We start from the raw sequence: 15,897 nt of genomic DNA on the forward strand, positions 1-15,897 counted from the left end.
TTTTTAAATTACGGTTCTGAGTCTCGGTTCACCATACAAATTGGGAATTCAACGGTTTAATCTAGGGATTTTGATTTTGCTGCAGTACGTATTTTGCGTTGTTGTCAATTATCCAGCACGTGAGGTCCATATCAGCTCAATCAATAATTAAATACTTAGTTGTATTTTAGTATTAAAATTATTACAATATAAATTTCAATTATATTTTTATTAGTTAGTAGTCACAATATAAGGATTAAAATTACTATTTTTAAAAGATTTCAAAAAATTAATTTTAAATTAATAAAAATATAGAACTCATGAAAACTTTAAATAATTTATTAAATAAAAATTAATAATACCCAATATATATAATTTAAGTAAGTAGTAAGAAAAAAAAAAGGAAAAACTTAAAATAACATAGAGAAAAAAAATGACATCAAATGATTTGTAAATTTGGATATTGATGCATAGTAAATAGCTCAACACAACTAAGCAGTGAAAAAGATTTATATAGCTAACCAAATTAATTTGAAATTAAAATTTAATTATTGTTATTAATAAAAAAAAATTGCAATTCTATTTTCATAACTTAAAAATAGTATAAATTATTATGTAATTTCTTGATTATGTTTCATCCTCTTATTTTTTAAAAATACATGATTTAATATCTCACATTTTATTTCATTGACTATTTGATCTCTTTGTATATTTTTATCAATTTAATCATTAGTTAAAAAATTAGAAGGTGGTCAATGAGGAATAAATATATTAATAATAATAAAAATTTATGGATGAAAAGTATTTATAATAATAAAACTTAAAAATAAGTGAAAATTAAAAAAAAAATCGGTGAAGGAAGGAAAGTGTTGACGAAATCATAATTTAGAGACCAGATCAAATCATTAACTCACTATAATATAATAATTAAATAATAATTTTTTCTAAAAAATATATATATAATAATTAAAAAAAAGTACACCCAAATGAATTGTCAATTTGTCCTTTTAAAAGATATGAAGAGATTAATCAAATTAAATCTGATTGGATTTATTAAATGTAATTTTTTTTTAGATGGAATTTATTATATATATATATATAGAGAGAGAGAGAGAGGGGACCGAGTTTCACATTTAATAAATAAAAATCTAAAATCTTGCCTATCTTGAATGTAACATTGACATGTTAGTGTAGCATGTTATTAAATTTGGTTGGGTTATTGAATTCATTAATTTTTAAAAGATAATTTCCAACTCTCATCATACTATATTTCAAAATTTCTTATTATGCGGGAATCTTTCGCCTCTAGTTTTTTTTTTTTAAAATAATTAATTATTATTTAATTTCTAAATGAAATTATAAGAAAGCATTTTTCTCATAAATTTTTTAATCATCAATAAACAATGACAAAAAATAAATCCAATGTGAATATTATATTATATATAATATAAAACCAGGTCATGTCCAGAAAGTACTACGTTAAAACATATATTTAGCCCAACTGAGCAATCATGCATACAGCAGGAATATGAATTGTTTTCAATTCAACAATTCACTACATTACATATTTGAATTGCTTTAGTGTTTAACTTATACCACTATGCATATATACAGCTAACACAATGTATGAATATATGCAGTTTTGGTACATATATCTCTGAAGCATCTAGTCGAACTGAACTGACAGCTAATTGATATGGTACTGCTATGTGAGGGCAAGGTTGCTGCATATCATCATCTTCGAATTTGTGTAATGGATTTCAGCATTCTTAAGTGTAAATCCATGAAGAAATGGCAACGGTAACCCCTTCAGGAGGTGTGAGTTCACATATGGAAGGAAGACGGTTTTAAGAATTGCAAAAGCTACTGGCTGCAAATAGTCACACAAAACTTTGTGAGATTAAATAGACTGATTTACCACTTAATAGTTATCCAAGATGGTTCAAAAAAGATACACCCAGTAGGTAACATGTTCTTACCATGCATATGGTAAGACTATTTCAAGCTTAATTGATTAAATGTTAACGATTCACACACATTCTAAAAGGTTTAGTAATCCCCAGCAAATTGGGTCATCAATGCACATTTATGGCTGCAGAAGTAGCAGCCAAAACCAGAGGTCTACATCACTTGAATTGTCTTCCAGCTTTAGTGGATGAGATTCAAATGTTACAGACAACATGGAGAACGATATATTCTAAATGACTAAATGACTGCAAACTTCCAACAATGATAAAAATGTTGCATATCAACAAACCCAACACAAAATTCAGTATGAACATACCCGAAGTAGACGCATATGCAGGTCCCCAATATTGCTCCACTTATAAGAAACTGTAAAGCTTTTCAACTTGAGGAAACCAGCTAGCTTATTCATTAAAATTTGTGGCGAACATGAAGATCTAATTACCTGTATCCAAAAGTTAGTGGCTAAAAGGCAATGAAACGTATCTTGTGAAAATTACAGTGACAAGGGATAGATAAATTTAATCAAACATACCAATGACACACATGCAACTGGAATAACTTCATCAGCATCCAAAACATTAACTATCACATCTAGATATATGGTTCCATCAAGGTTGTTCTCTGCAATTCTTATCACTGGTGGGGAAGTTAGTGATACATTCAGATTCATGTCATCGTTTGGATACTTCTTGTATAGTTGAGGATAAACAAATCTCCATGTTGCAGTGTTTAAGAGGGATTGATTGGGAAATCTATCCACTATCCAGTGCATATAACCTGCCTGACCACAGAAATTAGCCAAAGAACTATTAGCTTAACTGCTTAACCACAAAAACATTATATGTCATTCAAGTTTGCATCTCCATGAGTAAGCACAGCAGCCAATCCATACGAGTTTGAACTATGTCCCCTGAAATAGATAATACTAAACAATTACTGTCTACCTGTTTTTTTACATTTATTTTGATATATCTTTTTACTACCTTTTTCAGAAACTTCTCAAAAATAAAAAGGATAAAAAATGTGCTAGTGCTATAATCTCAAAGTTCATGGTCTTTTTATGCAATAACTTACATTGAAGTATACTACCACAGCAGTATTAAATACATTTTCATGTAATGAAATTCCAACCATCTTAGCTGCACAGTTTGAGGAATCAGAAGCTTGCAATCCTTCATAGTAATAGTTGGGAATCAAAATATTGTCCTTCGCCATGAATAAACCATTGATATCAATTTCTACTGAAGAATTACTCAACACAGGGTCGTCCACAAAAGTAACATTCATTGCAGAAACATGATCCACTGAGACTTGTTTTGGAAGTGATTGCAATCGGGAATCAAGTTTTAATATCCCTTCTTTGATTTTCTTGGAAATAGCATTTTCAACTGCAGACCCTATAGGACCTTCAAAAGCATCAACCACCCTGAAGGATAAAAAGATAAAATTGGAATTAGAATATAACACAGCCAAGTAACTCATACATAGTAATAGTGTTTTACGGCCTCATTTATTTATAAAATGCCATGAAGTTGGATAGGAGGATAAATTCCTAGCCTTTAACCTTTACTTTAGACATCAATACACTTCTAATTTTTATGAACGTGATAGAGCTGTCAGCATAAACAGTTGTAAAAACTACATTTGGATCATATTCTGAAACATAATTTTTTTTAATATATGCATTTAAAGAAAAAATCTGACCACCAAAAAATATTAAGTGAAACCACTCTCATTATTAGAACAAAGAGACAAAATAAAGTTTCTTAAGGCTTAAGTAAGAGGATTGCTTACCTTTGATACAGCCAAGATGCTCCACCATCCAACTTAATAGACATATCTTTCACATAACATCCACTGTCCAAGAGAGACAAATTGAGACTTCCATCTTGTTCTTCTAAAGTAAAAGTAAGCCCAACTTCCATATCTTTAACCTTTGCACAGAAGTAAATTCATCAATTTTTGTTTTATGGATTAAAACCGAAGAGGATTGTATATATATATATAAAAAAAAAAAAAAAGACTGAAGATAAATGATACATCACAATACCTTTCCCTTAAAAGTAAATCCCGTAAAAAATGATAACAGAAGCAAAATTACCATTTCATTATCTATCATTCACTAATTGACATGGAAGGTCTCCCAATTAATTCTCTGATAGTGAAAAAGCAAGGAATTTAAAGAAGAAGAAAATTTTGACTTTGATGCTAGCTCCAATAATTCTATTCTATGTCAATTAATCTGACTCTCCAAACTTATAAATCTATGCTCATGGTGCATACAAATACCCATACATATGTAATTTCCAATTACTGACACGTTTGTCACCAGAATAGTGCATTAAGGAAGATATTTAACTTTTTGCTTTCAGCCTTTTCTCCATTTCCTGAAGTAATAGCCCTTAATAATACACATACTTCCCTAAACAAATTGAAGAAGATAAATTGTAGACTTTGCCATCCCAACACCCCCCACCCTCCCAACAAAAAAAAAAGACTAGATTGATTATATTAATAATCAATTTGAAGTCTTCAACTGCTCTTCACTGAATGTTGAAGAGGCCACTAGAAAGGCTGTACTCTCGGATCTCTCAAAGACATGGGTACGTATGGCCTAGCAAAGGTAAAAATGAAGAAACTCCTATGAACAAAGAATATCATGGAAATTACAATAATGAGGCATATAATCAAAATTACGAATTAATGTGTTATAATCAATGTGCAAGCGACTTTAGTTCATTGGATTATGCAACATACACTGCTAACGTTTTGTCTCCTTACTGTTTATCCCTTCCTTGGCATAAATGAAGTCTAACAGAAAACATTCTCCCCCGATTGCATAACTTTCAAAAGTGAAAATCTTAATATTCACGTATCTTTCTTCTCTAGCTTAATCAAAATTGAAACAACTATATTACAGGAAGAGCAAGTCAAAGCAAACCAGAAAATTTACCAAACTCTTGGCAACTATATCATAGTCAACAAAAAATACTCTTCCATGCCCTCACGCACCTGAACTGAGGCATCTCCACTATCCGAAATCACAACTATCCAACTCTTGTAAGAGTACCTCCAATTCATGGTTAAATCCGCGGTAACACCAGAAGCAACTAGGACAATACCCATCTCCCCAGTTTCAACAGATGAAGAGGCAACACGGACACTACTAATCGTGATGTTTGAAAGAACCATATGGACTTGGCCAAGAAGTGGGATTTTCACTGACTTCTTTATGTCTGGCAGATGAAGTGGAATCATGGAGGATATTGCCTTTTTTATAAGCATATTCTTAGCAAAATCAATACCTTTATCGGATAAGAGCACAGATACATATCCTTGTTCTTTGGATTGGAGATGGGTACTTGCAGGAATCAATAGAAGTGACAAAACTAAGAAGAAAGTAGGGTGTGCCATGAAATTCAAGAAGAAACCCATGTAAGAAATATGACAATCATAGAATAGACCATAAAAAACCGCAGAGAGAAGCAGCTTAAAGAAAGAATTTTTGGTGAAAGTAACCGGAGGAGGATGTTATGTGCAAGAAGAGGTGAGCTTTTGGATTTTAGTCCATTATTTTGATTTATGGTTGGCTACTTATTTTTTATTTTTTTTGGGAAATAATTTGGCTACTTGGCTTGGACTTCTAGGAGAATTGAGCTGACAACAAGACCACGCGTGTTAACAGATCGTTTGAATCATGGTTTTTTTGTTGTATTATCATTTTACATGTTGGAAATTGTTTAAATTTTTATATTCTCATTTTATTTCTATATATAATTTATAAAATTTTAATAATTTTATTTTCTTATAAAAATATTGTATATTTATAAAATATATTTAATAAAATTATTAAAAAATAAAATTTATTTTTAATCATTATTATAATAATATTATTTTTAAATTAATATTTTATTTAAATAAATATATTTATATATTTAAAATAATAATAATAAATATTTTAATAATTTTTATAACATGTTGTTGCTTGATTCAAATAAAGTGTAACTGTCATTACAAATATCATCAGTTAAAGAGAGGCGTGAGAGTGTCATGTCTTGAAGGCGCGTGATTCTTGCTTCGTCAGCAACGGAAGCATCTATGAACAACCTAACAGAAGAAAGAAAATTTAAAACAAATCATTTACATGAGAGGATGAATTCTGATAAATATTCATCATACGAAAGTGATGCTGCTTTACCAATTAGGCTATAATTTTTATTGAATAACAGCACAAACCTACATTTCGCTCCCCTTTGTTACCCAAAATAAAAATAGAAAAAGTTTCTCTAGTGAATAGTTAACAGCTTCAAATTATTCCTGGTATAAAGAATGATCAACTTGGTAGGAGCTTGAAAGGCAATACTTGGAATTTAGTGTTTAAAGTTCGTGGAATGGAGACAATGGTTGAATTGGGAATTGTCTGCGTTTTAAGGAATAGGAGAAAGCTTGGCATTCAGAGCCAATAAGCCATCATTCCCTATTGAAAACAGGGACATTTCAACAGTAGACAAGGACAGCTCCTTTTTCATGGAGGGAGAGAGAGCAAGGATGTATTTTCCCATCTCAGATTTAAAGTCATGCGAGAAATCAGCGCTTCATCGCGGTAGAAATCATCGTACAGAAATCTTCGACCTATTTGATTCGATTCTTCATAAAATTTATTTTATTTGTCAATAAATTTCATTATAAAATTTATTTATAAATAATTTTTTTAATATCTTTATATTGAATATAAAATTTATTTTAAATAAAATTTAAATAAAATAAAATAATACATAATAAAAAAATAATTTTATCACTTAAAATATATATAAAATCTAAAATTCATTTATAAATTATATAAATTTTAATTAAATTTAATTTAATTATAATAAATTTTATGAAATTGATTATTAAAAATTTTAAATAAACTTTTATTTAAATCAAACACTAAAATTTTAAAGAGTCAAATAAATTTCATAAAATTTTATAAAATTCATTTATATAAAAAAACCACCTTATAAATATTTGGAAATTATAAATATTTGGAAATGAAACAGGACTTCAATCTTGTCATCTTGTTAACAACAGCATGATACCACTGGTAAAACCTAGTAAGAGACTCGTAACTTTTATTCTCCAAAAGGGCAAACGCAACAAATTTGAGAGCTTATACCTCTTGCATCACCCTTCATTGTCACAAACCTAATCTTTTCCACGAAAATAAAACGAATCAATCTCCAACAAGATCTATATCTCCACCCAAGTGGAGGAAGGATAGATGTCTTATATTCCCTTTTTTTTTTTGGGTCGAAATTTATACTTCCAGGGTTCACTCACACAATGCATGATATACAATACTATTACACGGACACCAATCAATGGTGGTGGAAGTTGGAATACAAGAAAGCAAATCCCAATAATCCAAATGTATAAAAAGAAAAAAAAAAACCAGAAAGTACGAGTTTTTCCAGTTACTGGGCAACCTCCCATTTAGCTCTTCTGGTTTTGCTCTGGGTTTTCTTCACAAGGTTACTGTGTCATCGATTCACTTGTATCTAATAATAAAAGGCTTTGCCAATTGTATCATAAGAAATAATCAGGTGCAGGTTTTTTGGCAGGTGTGCCTCTTGATTCCTGCATTCAATTGTACTTTTTAGCGGAATATAAATATATGTATCACACGTACACACAAGTGTATTGGAGGATTAGTAACAAGACAGAAAAGGCCACTCCATATATTAAATCTACATTTCCACACACATTCAGTGGTCCCTCAGAGAAGCATATGATTACTTTTTGTAGTTATGACGGTTAATACAGAGATCACATGGATGGAGACAGAGAATCCATATGATTAAAATCATACTATTACATCCTACTATTTTCAGAAATACAGCATACCATATAGGTACTTGTTTATAAAATGATATTGTGCATTAAATAAACATTGTATGCCTGGAATAACAGCCACTGTGAATAAAACTTCATGCTGCCATTGCTGATACTCAGAATGATCAAATGCCATGAACATTTTTCTTTTTAATTTGGAAATATATTCTAAAGGATTACATGTACAAACCTGTGGAGCTGCATCAAAAACACGAAACCGCTTGTTAAGGTTCTCATCCAACTCCAAGATTGCAGCCACGTTACCACATCTGCAGCAAATCCAACAGAAAAACCATTAGTGTGGAACAAATGCATGGGGTGAATTTTAGCACTGACTTACCTGTAACAGTAGTTCGGAGCTGACCAGACTGTAACTATTTGGTTGTTGAACATCCATTTGTATCCTTCCATTACCAACTGATGAGCACGGCATATATAGTCAATATTGTTTGAGTGGTTGAAAGACATGACCACACTGCCACCAAATAGAAAACCAGCACCACGTGGACTCAAACCCCAACCATCCACAATATCTTCAGGATCTGACCAGAGAAGATCACACATGGCACCATCATGAGGTACTTCTTGTTTTCTATCAATTGTTCGGATCTGGCAAAAGGATCTCAATAGTAATTTCCTATGTATAACTTCACAAAAATAAGTGGGTAATTAGAATGGATTCTTAACCTGATCCAATGTTGATATGGCAGGAGACAGACCACCATGAACACTAAAAATCCGGTTCTCAATGAGAGCTGACAAACTGTAATAAACCATCACTAAATTTAGAAGTGGCTAGATCTGTCAGAAGAAACTCAAAAGGCATGGGGAACAAGAAAAGAAAGAAAGATAATAGGCATATTGAGTAAATATTAGATTTCCTTATTGGCATTTGCCATGATATTGCAAAAGGGAACATATAATGCTTTAAAACCTAGTAACTCAATAGCGGCAATCTTTAGTTTCACCTAATAATGTAAGCAGTACCTACTTATTGTGAATCAGCTCAATGGAAATTTTTTTATCAAATTCACTTGATAACAAAGCATGTTAAGAATCCTACAAGGAATATTAGTATTTATTCCCAACAAAATCACATAAGCAAATCAAAATCAGGCACCTGCCAGTTGGATGAAACAAATCTTACCATGTGAAAAAGTAACATACGCTACACTAAAATCAATCTTATGCAAACTGTAGATATCTAACTTATCAACCACATAAATTCAATTTCACGCACCAGAGAAGTACCAGCCACAAAGAATGAGCATCTGATGTGGCAGAAAAATAGAATTCTAGAACTTAATTTTGCCACCAGAAAAATAATACATTTGTTGATTGCTCCAATATACAACTATCTTGACTGCAAGTATCAATATTGATTGGATAAATGAATGAAATTTATTTGATCATCTACTAGATCTAGGATGAGTCAATAGACTAATCATTATTTGTGATATGGACACCATTCAACCTTGATTACATAGAAGAGCCCTATATTTTCTGTACCATACCTTAAGTAATCAAATATATCAGTGCAATATCTCCAAACATTCACAGAGCCATATTTACGTAGGCACTCATCATAGAATCCGTACACCTGCAAAGAAAGGACAACTGATCAATACCTTTAATGAATAGAATGTTAACAGGATCACCAGATTAAAAAAATAATAATAACAACCTGTGTTATCTGACGGCTCTCATGGTTCCCTCTGATGAGGGTTATCCGATCTGGATATCTCACCTGATGAATGCAAATTATCGATATTAAGTAGTAGTAATAGTTGTAGTAAAGAGAAGAAGGGAAAAATAAGAGGAACAAATGATTGAAGACATTAATATCTTGATGAACAGGATACCAACACTAGTAGTGAGGAGAAGAAAAAAGAAATGAGAAGACAAAATAATTGAAGACATCAATAACCAGGATTATATACATGGCAAATTAATGGTAGTCTGGTCAGTGAAGTTTCCTGCCTCATCCCTGCAAAGGCGTTGGCTCTAGGGCCTGGTGTGCCTTGGGCCCCTTCAACAACTATGAACACAGTAAATGCATTCATTTACATATCTTCCCTATCCTATCAGTTTATGTGATGCTTTGTAAGGACTTCCAAAAAGCCTAGAAAAATTGGGGGAGAAAATGTTTTAACACTACCACTAGCTACATACAACAATATTGAAATATGCTACAGTTGCAAAAAATGATTCAAATGACTTGACTGAACGCAAATTACTTAAGAACTCCTGAGTCAATCATATTATAGATGTGATCATCAGACAGTGGCATACACAGCAGAGAGTGAAAATCATGATGCAAATGGATTTATCTGATTGTAAATGCTCTGTCCAGAAACTAAATATATAGAGCATTGGAAATATATTTATAATCCACAAGAGTGTATTGTCTAGAAAACCACAAAAAAGCTGGCACAAGTCAACAAATATTTGGCTTAAAATTAGATAACAAGCAACCGAACTTGCCTAATCTGAACAACAAATAGGAGAAAGACAAAAAAGACAAACGGAGGAAAAAAGTTAATTTTATATTGTTAAGGATAGTACCTTAAGGGCAAGTAGAAGCAGAAATGTTTCAACAGAGTAAAATCCCCTATCAACAAAATCTCCAATAAACAAATAATTAGTCTTTGGGCAATCCCCTCCTACTTTGAAAAGCTCTTTCATGTCATAAAACTGCCCATGGATATCTCCACATATCTATGCACATAAACAGCAATCAATATTAATATATAGTACAGGTATCCAAAATTTAAAACAACAATAGCACATTAAACAAATATTCCACATGGATATATTTCCATTCGAACTCAGGCCAATCAAAATTGGCACTTTCTGTTTAATTAGGTAGGAAAGACTGCAGCACGAAATAGATCAGCAACAAGTGGATTCAATTCAGTGCAGGCCATCACTTCAAGTAATATATATATATATATATATATATATATATATATATATATATATATATATATATATATATATATCCAAAAAGAGTATAGGAAATAATTTTCATTAGCACCACTCTGAAAATTTTGAAGCAGTTAGGATCAACACCATGCCAGAATTATGTAGAGTCAATAGAACAAAATTGACCTATACAGTTCAGAAAGTCAAAGTAAAAGAAAGTGCATTTAAAATTAAATCTATTCATGAGTACCAGGATTATGCAAATAGGTGCTAGATTCAGGCCAGATGTGTCATTAATCCAATTTTTACCATTGACTGGAAGTCTAAAATTCCACCCTGGACAGTTGATGCAACACTCACGCCAAAACATTATTCTAACCTGAAGCTCCCTAGTTGAACAATATGTTTATATCTTCTCCATGAATTACTTATGCCTTACCTCTGCACTGTAACATGCAGAAACTGGACTGCAGAAAAATGCTGTAAAGCTTTAAATCCTCAACCCATAAAAATGGTCACGACCCTAAAAGTGGCATAGTCCATATTCAGACAAAAATGGGTTAAAAACACACTGAAGAACTGAAGCGCTTTAGGTCCAGCCGATCAGCAGCAAAGGCACATAACGCCTAACTAAATCAAAAGCATGCCACAGTAAGACATTCAAACCTCAATAATTTCAAGGAACTCAGTAATCTAAACAACCTTCTTCAAGGCCTATAAAGATGGTAAGTAGACAAAGCTTATTCAAAGAAGAAGAAGAGAGAGGGGCCACCCCCAAATTGATTTCTCCAACAAAGACTAAAATTTCTGGACCAATCAGCTGCAAAGCCAAAAGCCACAACAAGCTCTCATCTAAATCAGAACCAACCAAACTAAACCAATACGCCGCCCCCTCCTCCCAAGAAAAAAAAAAGAAAAAAAAATTGTAAATATAAGTACTAACAGTGACAGGGGCATCGACGCGTTGGACGTTGCTCTCCTCAACAAGGATTTCCATGGCTTTGAGGCAAAGAGCCTTCACTTCCGATTCCTTCAATGGCTCGCATTTCTTTAGCTGCTCTATTTGCCTATCTAGGTCAGACATCTCCCTCTCGTTTCCCTCTAAATCCCTAAAAATAGCAGGATTGCTAATTTTGCAATCGCTGTCTTTGAATCTCAGTGGCTGGCTCTGCATCTGCAGTTTAAAGCTTTTCCTCCGCTCCGCTGGTTTGTCCTTTTTTGGGCCCTAGAGGTTCTTGCTAATATGCCATTTTGGTTACCTGATTTTGTAATTCATTCTCCAAAATTTTTGTCAATTTTAGCTTTTGGCCCACATCCTTTTCAACTTTTTTTTCCCTTCTTTTTTGAGTTTTGATGTATAGGTTTTGCTTCAGGTGTTTTCTATCTGATCTTTTGCAATTGCAATTATACCCTCAACCTTTTCATATATCATAATTGCTTCGCGGGAAATCCCAACATTCCAAATCTAAAGGTTAATATCATAGTTAATCACTAAAATGATCATTTATAGCATTAAATTTCAACTTTTAATTAGCAACATTAATTTTAATTTGATTAAACTTTTTATAAGGAAATTTGATTAAGTTAATATTACTTAATTTTAAGAAGATATTCATCCAAATTTTTAGTAAGATAAACAAGTAAAATTGATGGGGAAGTCCAATTGTAACGTATTTGTAACACCCCTAATTTTTAAATTTATTATTTTTGGGTAAATATTGATATTTTATTTTATTTGAATTTTATGAAATTATTTGAATTTTTTTCAGATTTTAGAAATCGGATTCGATTTTTCAAAAATATAAATTTTGATGATTTTTAAAAATTAATTTAAAGATCACGTGGCAAAACTAAAAATATATTTGGAGTCTATAAATTTTTCTGAGTTTTTTGAAATTTTTTTGGAATTTTTGGACCTCATTTTCGGTCCCAAGACAGAGTAAAAAAAAATTCAAAGTTTTGTATCCTGAATCGAATAGGCCGAATCGAACCGGACCGGATCAGACCGACCGAATCGGGCCAGCTCCTTTTCTTCTTCTTCTCCTCTTCTCGCGCGTGTTCTCCTTCCTCTCTCTCTCTCCCGTTTTCTCTCTCATCCTCCCTCTCCTCGCCGGCCAACGGCCTCCCCAGCCACCCCAGCTCGCCGGCGCGCCTCCCCAGCCACCCCAGCTCGCCGGCCGCTGCCTGGAACACCGGCAAACGTCGCACGAAGCGACGCGACACGCAGCGCGCGACACTTCATCTTCCCGGCCGAAATCCGGCCGATCCGGCCAACGATTGGGTCTGGTCTTGTGTCTAAACTCATCTACTCGTCGAGAGCTTTCCATAGACACCAAGAACACCGAAATCCATTGAGTGGTTTGTCCAATTTTTGTCCGTGAAGTTTTAGCCCATTTTGACTTTTGGGCTAGATTTCTCGCAAACCATGAACCCTACGAGAAAACCGAGAGTACCAGAGCGCTCCACTCGTCGAGAGCTTCGCGGCGATATAAATTTCAAATTTTTCCGACACCGTTTTTCGGTGGGTCCTACGGAATTTCGTAGTGTTTTTTCGAGCATTAAATGAGCTTAAAAAATTTCGTAAAATTTATGTACTAACCCCCATGTTGTGGGCTTCGTCTTCAATTCACGGAAATTCGACAGTTGTCCGGGTCTGTAAATTTTCGGCCAGACAGACCGACTACCAAAAAAGTCTCCGAATTGGATCAAGGTTTTGGCTACCTCACCATTGTCAGATGTCCCGAGCGCGTCTCCGAAGTCAGAATCGGCATAGGTAAACCCGAACCTTACTTTTTCGTAATTTTCTAGTACTTAAATAGGATTAAAAATTCATAAAATATTTGTGGTAGCTCAGAAAATTATTATTCTTTTTGCAATAGCTTAATAATATTGCTAAGGACAGCGGGACAAAGTTTTAGAATTTTTAGACTTTATTTGGGCAAATTTTACAAAAATGATTAATTATAATGACTAAACTGTAAATTTACATATTGTCATTGATGACTATTTGGATGGGCCTAGAAGGGGCTGTGATATGATTGAGTTGTGGGTGTATGGTTGGTGAATATAGAAGTGCATTTTGAGCCCTTTTGCAGGTTGGGTAGGTCCTAAGTATAGGGGAGACTCTGCCGGATTTTCGGCACGACTTTGGACGTATTTGGTCTTTTCTTAGTTTGTATTAAGTCAAATTTATTAAATGATTGTAATAAAATTATCAGGTGAGCCGAGATAGCCTTCTTCTTCCACCCAGCCGCCACAGTAATTGCTGTCAAGTCTGTGAGTAAAATATTAATTTTAATTGTAATTTCGATATTATTATATGTTTAAGCATGCTCATGCATCACTTATATGTATGTATCTATGTAGTTAAACTCTAGGCACGTTTTATGTTGCATTCATAACTGTTAAAGTGCCATGAATGTTGTTGTGGTAATTTTGAGCAGTATGCGTGCGTTGGTGTACGTGTGATGTGGTGTTGACTATGGATAGGACGGCTAGACACGGCTTGAGATCTTTGCTGAGACCCGGTCCTTCGGGGTAGACACGGCTTGAGTTCTTCGCTGGGACCCCGATTTGGTTATTAAGTGGAAGTCCGAGCTGAGTTCTTCGCTGGCACAGGTTGGATTAAGAGAGCTGTATAGGGGATCAGCTCGCATATATGTATTGTTTGACATTATCGGGTGTGTGAGTGCTCCAAATTACCTTTTTGCTGTTATGATGTGAAATTATTGCTGATATTGCATTTCACTCTATAGGGTGCATTAGCTTTAGATAGTTATAGAGATTATGGTTAAAATTGATATTTTACTCCCTGAGTCGAACGTTCACTCCTGTTCAATATTTTTTCAGCCCACAGGAGGATATTTTTTTAGGTTAACCTGCTTTTCTCTCTCGCAGATGTTAGTAGTATGCCTTAGAGCATATCATTTAGTATGTATCTTGTACATATTTTTATTAAGAAATATTATTCTTAAGTTGTTAAGAATATGAGTGACATTATTTCTAGCACAAAGTATCATAAATAGGTTCACAATCGAAGATACTTCATAATAAGGATATGACTTATCCAGAAAGATTGTATTCATGTTTGTTCCCAAGTTATTTATATGAGATATAAATAAGATTGAATGGTGAGTCTCATGCCATATGACAAACATGATAGGTACTTATAAATGATTAGTAGGCCGAACCAGTGATACTTATGACAAGCACATGGAGTTTACTCTTGTCAATGTTTTGTCATAAATCATATCAGTGTATATAATCTTTAGACCTGAGATAGCACAGTTATCTTGTATATGGGTAGTTTGAGTTTGATACTGCTTTCATACTTGTACTGTGTATGAGTATATGGGCATGTGTTGGCTCCTACTAGTTATATATGGAGGTAGATGTTGATCAAGATGGAATCTGTTCCTCTAATTAAATAGAGATAAAATCCTATGTTCATTTAATTGTTCTTGATGTTTTAAGTTCCTAGCCAGGACAGATAGATTTAATCAGAAAAGAGTTTCTGATGAGAAAATCTTTTTAATCAAGAACTGGAATTAAAAGAGAACATAATATTCATAGCAAATGGAGTTTGACATGAACCATGACTCCGGCTTGAGTTGGGATTTTGTAACAGAGAGATTTTAGTGCATGGTAACATATGATTATAGGTTCATTTAAGGTAAACCTTATTACTAATTTGGTGTCCATGGCATGCTATGCTAGGTATTAACCATGGTCTATGAGGTACATAAAATGATTTAGGGAAATCAATTATGGTAAGAAAGAGTTCTGATGATATTAAGAGTTGATATCATGTCTCATTGCCAATTAGTGATGAGCCTAGTAAGTCACACACATACACAAGTAATCACCTATTTAAATATGATTTAATTAATTAATTAAAGAGTTTAATTGATTAATTAAATAGGTTTGGTTTGCAATTAAATTGCAAAGTCCCTAGCATGACTTGAAACCAAATCTAGATTATTGGATGTATAGTAGAAGTTAAATTTATATTTAAAGTGTTTAAATATGAATTTAATTAATGAGAAATTAATTTATAGAGATTAATTAATTAATTTATATTTGATATAAATTAGAAGAAGAAAAATAATTATTTTGGGTTAAGAACTCAAAATTAAGACACAGGGACATTTTGGT

At 32.9% G+C, this 15,897-nt stretch overlaps 2 protein-coding genes across 3 annotated transcripts; both read right to left on the reverse strand.

Moving 5' to 3' along the window:
• Positions 1-1,393: 1,393 nt before the first annotated feature.
• On the reverse strand, positions 1,394-5,511 carry LOC110646347 (putative BPI/LBP family protein At1g04970). Its single transcript, XM_058137301.1, has 6 exons — positions 4,960-5,511; positions 3,742-3,881; positions 3,022-3,373; positions 2,480-2,728; positions 2,264-2,389; positions 1,394-1,849 (listed from the first exon to the last, which is right to left on the reverse strand). Exons 1-6 carry the CDS (start codon positions 5,380-5,382, stop codon positions 1,685-1,687), a joined length of 1,455 nt encoding a protein of 484 aa, XP_057993284.1. The 5' UTR covers positions 5,383-5,511; the 3' UTR covers positions 1,394-1,684.
• A 1,520-nt stretch (positions 5,512-7,031) lies between these two features.
• On the reverse strand, positions 7,032-11,944 carry LOC110646370 (serine/threonine-protein phosphatase PP-X isozyme 2). Of its 2 annotated transcripts, none has more exons than XM_021799791.2 (8): positions 11,687-11,944; positions 10,384-10,536; positions 9,503-9,565; positions 9,333-9,418; positions 8,506-8,581; positions 8,159-8,427; positions 8,009-8,087; positions 7,032-7,563 (listed from the first exon to the last, which is right to left on the reverse strand). In XM_021799791.2, the coding sequence occupies exons 1-8, from the start codon at positions 11,915-11,917 to the stop codon at positions 7,513-7,515; spliced, it is 1,008 nt and encodes a 335-aa protein (XP_021655483.1). In that variant the 5' UTR covers positions 11,918-11,944; the 3' UTR covers positions 7,032-7,512. The 2 variants fall into 2 exon arrangements, with proteins under 2 accessions (XP_021655483.1, XP_057993285.1); XM_058137302.1 differs by lacking the exon at positions 11,687-11,944 and adding an exon at positions 11,183-11,674.
• Positions 11,945-15,897: the final 3,953 nt, after the last annotated feature.

The sequence above is a fragment of the Hevea brasiliensis genome, chromosome 15, assembly GCF_030052815.1.
Source record: "Hevea brasiliensis isolate MT/VB/25A 57/8 chromosome 15, ASM3005281v1, whole genome shotgun sequence".
NCBI classification, from domain to species: Eukaryota; Viridiplantae; Streptophyta; class Magnoliopsida; order Malpighiales; family Euphorbiaceae; genus Hevea; species Hevea brasiliensis.